Genomic DNA, 15,000 nt, shown 5'->3' with positions numbered 1-15,000 from the left:
TCATGTATGCACTGATCTCTGCCACACTGCTCAGGTGTGTTTCAAGGGCACAGGGGCCAGCTCCCCCTGTAGCCGACAACCCCCCATGCTAGGAAACCTATAAAAAAGCCTCCAAACGGACAGATCACCCAATGCCGACCTCTGCACCGACCTCGACTACGACTTAGCGAAAATAAACTGGAAATCCTTGAAGTGAACATCCGAGGATTACGCACCAATATTGGGGACCTCTCCAACCTCTGCTCTGAGAAGAAGCCTTCAGTTGTCATCTTAGTAGAGACTTTCCTGGACTCCACCATTCCAGATGGAGCAGATGAGATACAGATTCCTGGCTACTCACTCAGCTGTCGCAGAGATCGCACTGGAGCGACCGGTGGAGGTATAGCAGTCTACTGTCTAGAAGGTGTCTCCATCTACCATAATCCATCCAAAGACCCTGATGAATACGAGCTCATGTGGTTCACTGTTGCTCTGAAGACCAGGACGCTGCTGATAGGTGCTGTTTACCGCCCCCCTAGCGCCTCCAATGAAGTCTTGGACTACCTCGACAGTAACACCTTCTCAGTGATGGACGAGCTTGGAGCCCAGTCTGTAATGCTCATTGGCGACTTCAATGTACATCATAAAGAGTGGCTGGGGAGCAATGTCACGGATGCTGCTGGACGACGTGCCCTGCAACTTGCCAACTGCCTGGGACTGGAACAGATCGTCACCGAACCAACTAGACACAACAACATTCTAGACCTGGTTCTATCAGACACTCCAGCAACCACAAAGACCTTGGCAAATCTCGGTTCCTCGGACCACAACCCTGTACATATACGGTTAACAATACCAGTCTTCAGAGATAAGCCATACAGGCGAAGAGTATGGAGATATGATAAAGCTCAGTTCTGGGAAATGAGAGGGTACCTAACTTCCATAAATTGGGCCAGTGTTTTCAAGGAAGAAGATCCTGAAACTATCTGCACCAATCTCACCAGCTTACTGCAAGATGCCATGGCTGCATTCATCCCAAACAAGATCATCACCAGAAAGCCTGGAGATAAAGCTTGGTTTGACAATACGGATTCAGACCAAACCACAGCACAGCCGACCTCCTCACAGTTTTGTCCCAGACATGGAACAACATCCTCGACAAAGGTGGCGAAGTGTGTGCTGTCGCACTGGACATTAAGGGTGCATTCGACCAGGTCTGGCACAATGGCCTTTGTGCAAAGCTCTCTTCAAAGGGCGTAACTGGAAGATTGCATGTCTGGATACAGAACTACCTCCAAGGGAGATCCATCAAAGTTGTGCTTTCTGGTCAGTCCTCATTACAACATTCCATCAACGCATCTGTACCTCAGGGATCGATTCTGGGCCCATTGTTATTTTCCATCTTCATTGATGTTGTTTACACCATTTTCCTGTATGCGGATGACTCCACCATCTTCGCACCAATAACATCGTCAAATGGGCCTGAGGTGGCTGCGTCCCTGAACAAAGATCTGAAGAACATTCGGAAGTGGGCTGATGCCTGGAAGGTCACTTCCGAGCCCAGCAAGTGCAAGGCCATAATCCTGTCCAGAAAGAGGAATCCATCTCGACCGGATCTCTTCTTTGGCACCACCAAGATCACGCTCAGCGAGCAGATGGAGGTTTTGGGTCTTTGCATAGACAGCAAACTTACGTGGACCAGCCATCTGTCCAACATCTGCAGACGCGCTGGCCAACGTCTTGGAGCACTGCGCAAGCTGGCCAACAAGCTTGATGCCAAAGGCAGGGCCAACATCTACAAAACCCAGGTCAGGAGCATCATGGAGTACTCCTGCCTAGCCTGGATGAATGCCTCTCTGACCACTCTCAGGCAGTTAGACTTCATCCAAAAGAAGGCCTTAAAGATCATTGGGGTAGATGAGGACCTTGCCCTACAGCAGTACGCCATCAGCAAACTGAGTCATCGCCGAACAGTTGCAGCAACAACTGTTCTCTACAAGATGCACACTCCCAACTGTCCAGCGGACCTCAAAGCACTACTACCTCAAGCTCACACCTCAGGTCGAATCACCCGGAGAGTACTACCAAGCCACGCCCTGGAAACCCCCAAGTCAAACACCAAATGCCTTGATAGGAGCTTTCTCCACTCTGCTATAAGGACATGGAACAGCCTTCCCCCTGTGGTTGTTGGAGACATTACATCTAACAGTGTTCATGCCTTCAAGAAGAGGCTGAACAAACACCTCCTCATTATGCGACTGTAATCCCACAAATCTCAAGGACTGTCATTCATCAAACATTCAGTTTAAACATACTGTACGCCTGACTGAGTAGCTGCAGATCACTGATAGGCTCTTTGAATGTATTAATTCTCATAGCCTGTATCTGCTTAAGCTTAATAAAAAAAAAAAATATATATATATATATACTACTACAAGCGCGCACGCGCACCCCCCCCCCCCCCCCCCCACACACACACACACACACACACACACACACACACACACACACACACACACACACACACACACACACACACACACACACACACACACACACACACACACACACACACACACACACACACACACACACACACACACACCTTTCTTCAGCTTGCGGACGGCCAGCATGCGGTGATTGGCCGACAGCTCCCAGATGCGTAGCGTCCGGTCGTCACTGACCGTGGCACACACCGCCTGGAGAGGATGGACCGCTAGGCCCCACACCTCCCCCTCCATGTGACCCTGCAGACAGACAGGCAGGCAGACAGACAGACAGACAGACAGACAGGCAGGTCAGGCAGACAGACAGACAGACAGACAGACAGACAGACAGGCAGGCAGGCAGGCAGGCAGGCAGGCAGGCAGGCAGGCAGGCAGGCAGGCAGGCAGACAGACATAACCACTGTTTCCCAAACATTAGAAAGAATTAAAATATTATTAACCACACCGATTGCCATGGACGGACATCTCCGTCTTTTAATGGCATGAAGTCTAGAGTAAGGTTATAAGGTCATAAGGTCACAGTACCTGGACCAACAGGGTCATGGGGCCGGTCTTGTCGATCTGCAGTATCTCTCCGTTCTTGGTTCCCACCAGGAGGTGGGCGTGTCCCAGAGTGACGGCCCTGATGGACGGGTTGTCCTCCAGCAGCAGGCCTGTTAGCAGGGGCAGCGTTGTGCCCGGACCAACCAACCAACCAACCAGTCAATTCAATTCAATTCAATTCAATTCAATTCAATTCAATTCAATTCAATTCAATTCAATTCAATTCAATTCAATTCAATTCAATTGGCTTTATGTGCGTACCTTTAGAGCCAGCGGACAGAGCAGACCTCTTAATGGAGTACGTCTTCAGACATCTGTCAAACATGTCGTCCCACAACTCCACCACGCCATCTTTACCCCCCGATACAAAACCCTGCACACGCACGCACACACACACGCACGCACGCACGCACGCACGCACGCACGCACACACACACACACACACACAGAGAGAGTGGAGGTGATTTGATATCTATCTAATAATTTAGCGGACACTCGCTCGCTGTTTAAATCGCTCGCTCGCTGTCTGTCAGTCAGATTACTTCCTTAGCATAGAGCAAGACAGCTGCTCGCTTTCTGCGCCATCTCACAACACCACGACGCACGGACCGCCTCACGGAACCTAGCGCCTCCTCACAACGCCACGACGCACGGACCGCCTCACGGAACCTAGCGCCTCCTCACAACGCCACGACGCACGGACCGCCTCACGGAACCTAGCGCCTCCTCACGACGCATGGACCGCCTCACGGAACCTAGCGCCTCCTCACAACGCCACGACGCACGGACCGCCTCACGGAACCTAGCGCCTCCTCACAACGCCACGACGCACGGACCGCCTCACGGAACCTAGCGCCTCCTCACGACGCCACGACGCACGGACCGCCTCACGGAACCTAGCGCCTCCTCACAACGCCACGACGCACCGGACCGCCTCACGGAACCTAGCGCCTCCTCACAACGCCACGACGCATGGACCGCCTCACGGAACCTAGCGCCTCCTCACAACGCCACGACGCACGGACCGCCTCACGGAACCTAGCGCCTCCTCACGACGCCACGACGCATGGACCGCCTCACGGAACCTAGCGCCTCCTCACAACGCCACGACGCACGGACCGCCTCACGGAACCTAGCGCCTCCTCACGACGCACGGACCGCCTCACGGAACCTAGCGCCTCCTCACAACGCCACGACGCACGGACCGCCTCACGGAACCTAGCGCCTCCTCACGACGCACGGACCGCCTCACGGAACCTAGCGCCTCCTCACAACGCCATGACGCACGGACCGCCTCACGGAACCTAGCGCCTCCTCACGACGCCACGACGCACGGACCGCCTCACGGAACCTAGCGCCTCCTCACGACGCACGGACCGCCTCACGGAACCTAGCGCCTCCTAACAACGCCACGACGCATGGACCGCCTCACGGAACCTAGCGCCTCCTAACAACGCCACGACGCATGGACCGCCTCACGGAACCTAGCGCTGCACAGCCCTGTCCTCCAACCTCAATCTGCCCTGCATTACACACGCCAAACATTGTAACATTCATCTTAATTAAATGAATTTGCGACAAACAAAAAAAACATCTCCCCACAAATCACGTGTCACCAGTGAAATGCATGTTGGGACGGACACAGATTAATACTGGGACACACTTTTCCGCGCAACAGACCCACACGCCCACACTGAACATCATGCCACAGACGAAAAACAGTCTAAGTCCACACTATTGATCCATAATGTATAAATGATAGATAAGGGTTCAGGACAACGAGGCCTTTTCGTGGAGGGGTCAGAATGAAATTTGGACTGTTTTTTATCTGTGGTACTCAGAACGGGTAAGTCATCTAAATGCATTGAGCTGAACTGGCACCGAATCGCCGATACAAACAGTTTGGTTAGAGACTAGTAGACCATACATAATTCATACACTCATATAATTGTGAGGTCAAAAAGTCAGAGGTCAAAGGTCAGAGGTCCTTTGACGAGTCACTGTGAGCTGCAGTTCGTGACTGTTTCCTGACCCTAGTCTATATATGTATGTAGACTTATAGATACAGTGGCGTTTCCAGGAATTACATTTTGGGCAGGCAAGATGTGTTCATTTTGCCGGCCTTGAATTGTTTAATCCAACGTTAGGCCCTGCTTAATACGCTATAAACCCGCTATTTGTTTAATGCGTTTAATTCACCGTTTTAAAATAATTAAAAAAGAAAGAGCGGATTTGTCGCGGACCTGGTGACGAGGCCGTTGCGTTATGATGACGAAACCGGGAATCAAACCATGCTCTGGGCTGCTAGGGCTTCTGGGAAAATGAGCTCAATGCAGGTGAACGAGGCGTTTGTCCTCGCCTTAGGGCCGATTCATACTCCTATTTTACCGCTGTAGTCATTTCGGCTCGTCAGAAACTTTCAGTAGCACAGAAGAGCCGACTAGAGGACGGTACCCACCATAGAAACGTTATGAGCTACTTTCTGTCAAGAAATACCCTGCATTTGATTATTTTTCTAAGTGTCAGAGTTTGGAAGTACTCGTTTTCAATAACACAACATTTTGCTGCCTCCTGCATTATGTGACATTTAGAAACAGGTGGTACGCAGGACGGTTGAGTGATTTCCAACGAGCGCTTCCAAACTCCAACACTCCATGCTGCTCAATGTTTTGCCACTCAGGGCAGTATTATGCGTATCTTAAGTACCAGGTCTTATTACTTAACTTAAGACCTGGAGGCGTGGTCAATGCTGTTTGGCCACTCAGAATAGCCAAATGGCATTGATCACACCTTGTTATGGAAATAATATATGTCCATCCGGGTGAATGTATATCTTAGAAGTTTATTCAGAAGAACAGCAACGAGCAAACAACATCTCTCAGTCCACCAGGCTTAGCCTGTATCACTCAAACTTTCTCTCTCAGTACATCTCTCTCTCGTCGTCTCCATCCCACTCGCCTCCCTCAGCTTCTCCGTAAGTCCTCTCTTATACCCCAGAAGCAAGTCCACAGATAAACATGACCTTCACAAAGGTACAATACAATACAGAGACGCCCTGACTGTCTTGGCTGTCCGCCCCCCTCCTGAGACGGGAACTACCTAGTGATACCTATTCAGGCCCAGCACGGTCTCATAACAAACAATAGGTGTGACATGGTCTTTTACATACAGCTTGATCAAAGGGTTGATTGGATTAAGACAGGCTTTCAGGCCAAGGTGTCGTTTCTCACAAACACGACCAGACAGACTAGCATGGAACAATATACTATACATATTTCCCACAACAACCTCCAGGTCTTAAGTTAAGTAATAAGACCTAGTACTTAAGACACGCATAATACTGCCCTCAGTCTAGATGAGGGGGGCGTGTCCTGATGGGAAAATCAGGACTCTCTATTCCGTGGAAAGCGACAGCACAGAACTGCCACAAAGTGTCTGGGGAAGAAAAGACGGTATAGAGAAACAATACAAAAAAAACCGTTAGACCCAAGTTGAACTCAAAAGCAGGCTTGCCAGAAAGAGTGCAATGGGTTAAATGAATCCCAGGGTAAATGGTTGAATGAATCCCAGGGTAAATGGGTTTAATGAATCCCAGGGTAAATGGGTTTAATGAATCCCAGGGTAAATGGGTTTAATGAATCCCAGGGTAAATGGGTTGAATGAATCCCAGGGTAAATGGTTGAATGAATCCCAGGGTAAATGGTTTAATGAATCCCAGGGTAAATGGGTTAAATGAATCCCAGGGTAAATGGGTTAAATGAATCCCAGGGTAAATGGGTTAAATGAATCCCAGGGTAAATGGGTTTAATGAATCCCAGGGTAAATGGCTATCCCAGGGTAAATGGGTTTAATGAATCCCAGGGTAAATGGGTTAAATGAATCCCAGGGTAAATGGCTATCCCAGGGTAAATGGTTAAATGAATCCCAGGGTAAATGGCTATCCCAGGGTAAATGGTTAAATGAATCCCAGGGTAAATGGTTTAATGAATCCCAGGGTAAATGGGTTAAATGAATCCCAGGGTAAATGGGTTAAATGAATCCCAGGGTAAATGGGTTAAATGAATCCCAGGGTAAATGGTTTAATGAATCCCAGGGTAAATGGGTTTAATGAATCCCAGGGTAAATGGCTATCCCAGGGTAAATGGTTAAATGAATCCCAGGGTAAATGGGTTAAATGAATCCCAGGGTAAATGGTTAAATGAATCCCAGGGTAAATGGCTTCCTTGGCACCATTCCAAAAGCACTCGCCAGGCTATTTAAAGTGCCTCTTCGGTTGGAAATCAAATTCATGTAAGCTCTGCTCCCAGAATCTGCCCGTTCAGAGCGACCGACCGACCACAACATTATGCGAGGATGCAGGCCAGGCCAGGGAAAGTCATTTGAGGTTCCAGCCCAGGAGAATGTTTGTACTTTAGCACGGTACATGTACAATATAATCTAAGTGGTCTGTGCTTAATTGAAATACATCTGGAGACCCACAAGGGCAGATAAATGTAAATTCCTATGGATGAATGACGTGCCATTCACTACGGCTGTTGATTAACCCATTTTGGGTGGGAACCCCTTTTGGTGTTTTAAACATTATGTTATAATTTAGCTATTGAAAAATAGCAGATCTACAAGCTCATGGCGCGCCACCGAGTGACGCGCTACGAGCTTGTAGGTCTGCTATTTTTGAAAAATCGTGAAATTGTGGCGCAAATTTGGAATATGAAAATAGCAGATCTACAAGCTCACAAGCTTGTGTAGCTATATGGCTAAAGTTAATGTGGGTGTTTGTGATGTGATCAAAAATCTACAAAGTAACTAGTATAAACAAAACAAGTTTTAAAATAATTGTATTGTAGTAAAAGTAATTTACTCCATGCCTATGAGATGTAGTGGAGTAGTACATACATGTGTTTGCATGTATTACATGTAAACACATGTAGTGGAATAAACAGTGCAAATTACAATTTGCTATATGCCAGCTATAGGAATAGAGTAGTATAGAGTAAAGAACTCTGGTCTGACACCTACTGTCCACCTACTGTATTACACAGTGGGTGAAAAAAAGAAGGGTTAACTACACCCCTTAAGGCAAAACCACACCCCTCGGGGGAGTGGCCCCCAAAGGTACCTACGAGCCAGTGACATCCACAGGTACCTCCCTGGAAGGAAGGAATGGGACCGGACTGTATCTTTTCAGAGCGAACGTTTTTAACTCAAATCTTTGCTTCTGAGGGGTCCCTGGAACAACATATTTTCAGATGGGGGTCGGAGGCCAATTACATATAATCTTTGGGGTCCTAAATGGGTTAAGGAAATAGTTGTGCCTATGCACCAAAAGGGGTTCCCGCCCAAAATGGGTTAATAGCACAGGCAGACTCTTCACATACTAGAGCATGTCTGAAATAAATCTGAATTTGACAAATATGAATATGAAAAAAATGCTTAAACATGTAGCTAGGTGTAATGTTAAAACACTTTAATTGCCCGGAACTATTTAATCCATTACATTCATGCGCCCAGTCGATTTATAAACACGGACGCTTTTTCCGGACGGACCAGCCGGAAGTTCATGATGTTGTGTAGCTAACAATAGCCACACCACTCTAGAATCGATCGACAACAACGGGAGACAAGAATAAATCTATCGAGACTAGCGACTGGACCGCGGAGTGCCATCTAACACAGGATCTTTTTTCAGAAAAAGACGGGATGATTTAGATCGCGAGTTATGAACGTTTTAAGATTTTCGTTTTCATCAGCTAAACAGAGGAGGGAGTTTTTCCGATGACGTCTCACTCTTGCGCGTCACCGAGGAGAGCCCAGGAGGCGCGCCTGGGCTATACAGCCATGCGATCTCTTCTCGTATCAATAAACTTCTTTTGGACAATACTTCGTCCTGGGCGACGGGCGTTACTAATAGAAAGGACAAAGAACTTCGTCCTGGGCGTTCAGAGTGTTAAAAGACCACAGAAGTGAACCTTTCAAGCCTGTTTTCACAACTTGCTGTTTTCTGCAAGACATTACTCTATAAGTCATCAACCTCAGTGGATGACTTTAAGAGGGCGGCTAAAAACCCATTTCTATGACCTTGCTTTTAACTGATTTTAACTGATTCTGTTGCAACCTTATCTTAAATGTACTTTTAATTTCAACAAATGCTTTGTGTGGTGTCTTCTTGACCGGTTGCTGTTCTCTCGGTCAGTGGTGGAGAAACCCGACCGCGAGTATCACAGCGCCTGCTGTCGGCCGTTGAAAAACCTTGTTTTCATCAGAAACGACATTCATTGCGCCGATTTTGGAGATACAGGCATTTGAATGCAGACCATAGAATGCAAGTGGATGCGCGCGCATCTTCAAAATGGCCGCGGCCACTGTCCCACTTGGACTGTTATGCTAACGAACGGTAGGTAACGATATGATCGGATCAAAACATGGATTCATGAATATAAACCCCTGGGAAACGTATAGCTACGGTTCTGGCAGGCTAGACGATTAATCACAGTCATTCAGTGCCGTCGCTACCTATACACGCAATATGCACTGCTAGTAGGACAACACGCCGAGGGGGGCAACATTATGCACTGCTAGTAGGACAACACGCCGAGGGGGGCAACAATATGCACTGCTAGTAGGACAACACGCCGAGGGGGGCAACAATATGCACTGCTAGTAGGACAACACGCCGAGGGGGGCAACAATATGCACTGCTAGTAGGACAACACGCCGAGGGGGGCAACATTATGCACTGCTAGTAGGACAACACGCCGAGGGGGGCAACAATATGCACTGCTAGTAGGACAACACGCCGAGGGGGGCAACATTATGCACTGCTAGTAGGACAACACGCCGAGGGGGGCAACATTATGCACTGCTAGTAGGACAACACGCCGAGGGGGGCAACAATATGCACTGCTAGTAGGACAACACGCCGAGGGGGGCAACAATATGCACTGCTAGTAGGACAACACGCCGAGGGGGCAACATTATGCACTGCTAGTAGGACAACACGCCGAGGGGGGCAACAATATGCACTGCTAGTAGGACAACACGCCGAGGGGGGCAACAATATGCACTGCTAGTAGGACAACACGCCGAGGGGGGCAACAATATGCACTGCTAGTAGGACAACACGCCGAGGGGGGCAACATTATGCACTGCTAGTAGGACAACACGCCGAGGGGGGCAACATTATGCACTGCTAGTAGGACAACACGCCGAGGGGGGCAACAATATGCACTGCTAGAAGGACAACACGCCGAGGGGGGCAACAATATGCACTGCTAGTAGGACAACACGCCGAGGGGGGCAACAATATGCACTGCTAGAAGGACAACACGCCGAGGGGGGCAACAATATGCACTGCTAGTAGGACAACACGCCGAGGGGGGCAACAATATGCACTGCTAGTAGGACAACACGCCGAGGGGGGCAACAATATGCACTGCTAGTAGGACAACACGCCGAGGGGGGCAACAATATGCACTGCTAGTAGGACAACACGCCGAGGGGGGCAACATTATGCACTGCTAGTAGGACAACACGCCGAGGGGGGCAACATTATGCACTGCTAGTAGGACAACACGCCGAGGGGGGCAACACTATGCACTGCTAGTAGGACAACACGCCGAGGGGGGCAACAATATGCACTGCTAGTAGGACAACACGCCGAGGGGGGCAACAATATGCACTGCTAGTAGGACAACACGCCGAGGGGGGCAACAATATGCACTGCTAGTAGGACAACACTCCGAGGGGGGCAACAATATGCACTGCTAGTAGGACAACACGCCGAGGGGGGCAACAATATGCACTGCTAGTAGGACAACACGCCGAGGGGGGCAACAATATGCACTGCTAGTAGGACAACACGCCGAGGGGGGCAACAATATGCACTGCTAGTAGGACAACACGCCGAGGGGGGCAACAATATGCACTGCTAGTAGGACAACACGCCGAGGGGGGCAACAATATGCACTGCTAGTAGGACAACACGCCGAGGGGGGCAACAATATGCACTGCTAGTAGGACAACACGCCGAGGGGGCAACATTATGCACTGCTAGTAGGACAACACGCCGAGGGGGGCAACAATATGCACTGCTAGTAGGACAACACGCCGAGGGGGGCAACAATATGCACTGCTAGTAGGACAACACGCCGAGGGGGCCAACACTGCTAGTAGGACAACACGCCGAGGGGGGCAACAATATGCACTGCTAGAAGGACAACACGCCGAGGGGGGCAACACTGCTAGTAGGACAACACGCCGAGGGGGGCAACACTGCTAGTAGGACAACACGCCGAGGGGGGCAACAATATGCACTGCTAGAAGGACAACACGCCGAGGGGGGCAACACTGCTAGTAGGACAACACGCCGAGGGGGGCAACACTGCTAGTAGGACAACACGCCGAGGGGGGCAACAAAATGCACTGCTAGAAGGACAACACGCCGAGGGGGGCAACAATATGCACTGCTAGTAGGACAACACGCCGAGGGGGGCAACAATATGCACTGCTAGTAGGACAACACGCCGAGGGGGGCAACAATATGCACTGCTAGTAGGACAACACGCCGAGGGGGGCAACAATATGCACTGCTAGTAGGACAACACGCCGAGGGGGGCAACACTGCTAGTAGGACAACACGCCGAGGGGGGCAACAATATGCACTGCTAGAAGGACAACACGCCGAGGGGGGCAACACTGCTAGTAGGACAACACGCCGAGGGGGGCAACAAAATGCACTGCTAGAAGGACAACACGCCGAGGGGGGCAACAATATGCACTGCTAGTAGGACAACACGCCGAGGGGGGCAACAATATGCACTGCTAGTAGGACAACACGCCGAGGGGGGCAACAATATGCACTGCTAGTAGGACAACACGCCGAGGGGGGCAACAATATGCACTGCTAGTAGGACAACACGCCGAGGGGGGCAACAATATGCACTGCTAGTAGGACAACACGCCGAGGGGGGCAACAATATGCACTGCTAGTAGGACAACACGCCGAGGGGGGCAACATTATGCACTGCTAGTAGGACAACACGCCGAGGGGGGCAACATTATGCACTGCTAGTAGGACAACACGCCGAGGGGGGCAACACTATGCACTGCTAGTAGGACAACACGCCGAGGGGGGCAACAATATGCACTGCTAGTAGGACAACACGCCGAGGGGGGCAACAATATGCACTGCTAGTAGGACAACACGCCGAGGGGGGCAACAATATGCACTGCTAGTAGGACAACACTCCGAGGGGGGCAACAATATGCACTGCTAGTAGGACAACACGCCGAGGGGGGCAACAATATGCACTGCTAGTAGGACAACACGCCGAGGGGGGCAACAATATGCACTGCTAGTAGGACAACACGCCGAGGGGGGCAACAATATGCACTGCTAGTAGGACAACACGCCGAGGGGGGCAACAATATGCACTGCTAGTAGGACAACACGCCGAGGGGGGCAACAATATGCACTGCTAGTAGGACAACACTCCGAGGGGGGCAACAATATGCACTGCTAGTAGGACAACACGCCGAGGGGGGCAACAATATGCACTGCTAGTAGGACAACACGCCGAGGGGGGCAACAATATGCACTGCTAGTAGGACAACACGCCGAGGGGGGCAACAATATGCACTGCTAGTAGGACAACACGCCGAGGGGGGCAACAATATGCACTGCTAGTAGGACAACACGCCGAGGGGGGCAACAATATGCACTGCTAGTAGGACAACACGCCGAGGGGGGCAACAATATGCACTGCTAGTAGGACAACACGCCGAGGGGGCAACATTATGCACTGCTAGTAGGACAACACGCCGAGGGGGGCAACAATATGCACTGCTAGTAGGACAACACGCCGAGGGGGGCAACAATATGCACTGCTAGTAGGACAACACGCCGAGGGGGCCAACACTGCTAGTAGGACAACACGCCGAGGGGGGCAACAATATGCACTGCTAGAAGGACAACACGCCGAGGGGGGCAACACTGCTAGTAGGACAACACGCCGAGGGGGGCAACACTGCTAGTAGGACAACACGCCGAGGGGGGCAACAATATGCACTGCTAGAAGGACAACACGCCGAGGGGGGCAACACTGCTAGTAGGACAACACGCCGAGGGGGGCAACACTGCTAGTAGGACAACACGCCGAGGGGGGCAACAAAATGCACTGCTAGAAGGACAACACGCCGAGGGGGGCAACAATATGCACTGCTAGTAGGACAACACGCCGAGGGGGGCAACAATATGCACTGCTAGTAGGACAACACGCCGAGGGGGGCAACAATATGCACTGCTAGTAGGACAACACGCCGAGGGGGGCAACAATATGCACTGCTAGTAGGACAACACGCCGAGGGGGGCAACACTGCTAGTAGGACAACACGCCGAGGGGGGCAACAATATGCACTGCTAGAAGGACAACACGCCGAGGGGGGCAACACTGCTAGTAGGACAACACGCCGAGGGGGGCAACAAAATGCACTGCTAGAAGGACAACACGCCGAGGGGGGCAACAATATGCACTGCTAGTAGGACAACACGCCGAGGGGGGCAACAATATGCACTGCTAGTAGGACAACACGCCGAGGGGGGCAACAATATGCACTGCTAGTAGGACAACACGCCGAGGGGGGCAACAATATGCACTGCTAGTAGGACAACACGCCGAGGGGGGCAACAATATGCACTGCTAGTAGGACAACACGCCGAGGGGGGCAACAATATGCACTGCTAGTAGGACAACACGCCGAGGGGGGCAACATTATGCACTGCTAGTAGGACAACACGCCGAGGGGGGCAACATTATGCACTGCTAGTAGGACAACACGCCGAGGGGGGCAACACTATGCACTGCTAGTAGGACAACACGCCGAGGGGGGCAACAATATGCACTGCTAGTAGGACAACACGCCGAGGGGGGCAACAATATGCACTGCTAGTAGGACAACACGCCGAGGGGGGCAACAATATGCACTGCTAGTAGGACAACACTCCGAGGGGGGCAACAATATGCACTGCTAGTAGGACAACACGCCGAGGGGGGCAACAATATGCACTGCTAGTAGGACAACACGCCGAGGGGGGGCAACAATATGCACTGCTAGTAGGACAACACGCCGAGGGGGGCAACAATATGCACTGCTAGTAGGACAACACGCCGAGGGGGGCAACAATATGCACTGCTAGTAGGACAACACGCCGAGGGGGGCAACATTATGCACTGCTAGTAGGACAACACGCCGAGGGGGGCAACAATATGCACTGCTAGTAGGACAACACGCCGAGGGGGGCAACAATATGCACTGCTAGTAGGACAACACGCCGAGGGGGGCAACAATATGCACTGCTAGTAGGACAACACGCCGAGGGGGGCAACAATATGCACTGCTAGTAGGACAACACGCCGAGGGGGGCAACAATATGCACTGCTAGTAGGACAAGACGCCGAGGGGGGCAACATTATGCACTGCTAGTAGGACAACACGCCGAGGGGGGCAACAATATGCACTGCTAGTAGGACAACACGCCGAGGGGGCAACACTGCTAGTAGGACAACACGCCGAGGGGGGCAACATTATGCACTGCTAGTAGGACAACACGCCGAGGGGGGCAACAATATGCACTGCTAGTAGGACAACACGCCGAGGGGGGCAACAATATGCACTGCTAGTAGGACAACACGCCAAGGGGGGCAACACTGCTAGTAGGACAACACGCCGAGGGGGGCAACATTATGCACTGCTAGTAGGACAACACGCCGAGGGGGGCAACACTGCTAGTAGGACAACACGCCGAGGGGGGCAACATTATGCACTGCTAGTAGGACAACACGCCGAGGGGGCAACACTGCTAGTAGGACAACACGCCGAGGGGGGCAACATTATGCACTGCTAGTAGGACAACACGCCGAGGGGGGCAACAATATGCACTGCTAGTAGGACAACACGCCGAGGGGGGCAACAA

The 15,000-nt window shown here is 51.3% G+C and overlaps 1 protein-coding gene across 1 annotated transcript in view; it reads right to left on the bottom strand.

The window, feature by feature from the left end:
- LOC306917810 (echinoderm microtubule-associated protein-like 6) overlaps nt 1–15,000 on the bottom strand; it is a gene marked incomplete at its 5' end in the record, with an annotated part of 68,171 nt that overhangs the window by 44,504 nt on the left and 8,667 nt on the right. Inside the window, 3 exon segments of the mRNA XM_079530713.1 lie at nt 2,585–2,726; nt 3,012–3,139; nt 3,291–3,402. Coding sequence (XP_079386839.1) covers nt 2,585–2,726; nt 3,012–3,139; nt 3,291–3,402 — 382 coding nt within the window.

The sequence above is a fragment of the Electrona antarctica genome (assembly GCF_951216825.1).
Source record: "Electrona antarctica genome assembly, contig: scaffold_186, whole genome shotgun sequence".
Classification (NCBI taxonomy): domain Eukaryota; kingdom Metazoa; phylum Chordata; class Actinopteri; order Myctophiformes; family Myctophidae; genus Electrona; species Electrona antarctica.
Note: the sequence above shows the minus strand (reverse complement) of the source record. Positions and strands in the feature narration are given on the sequence as shown.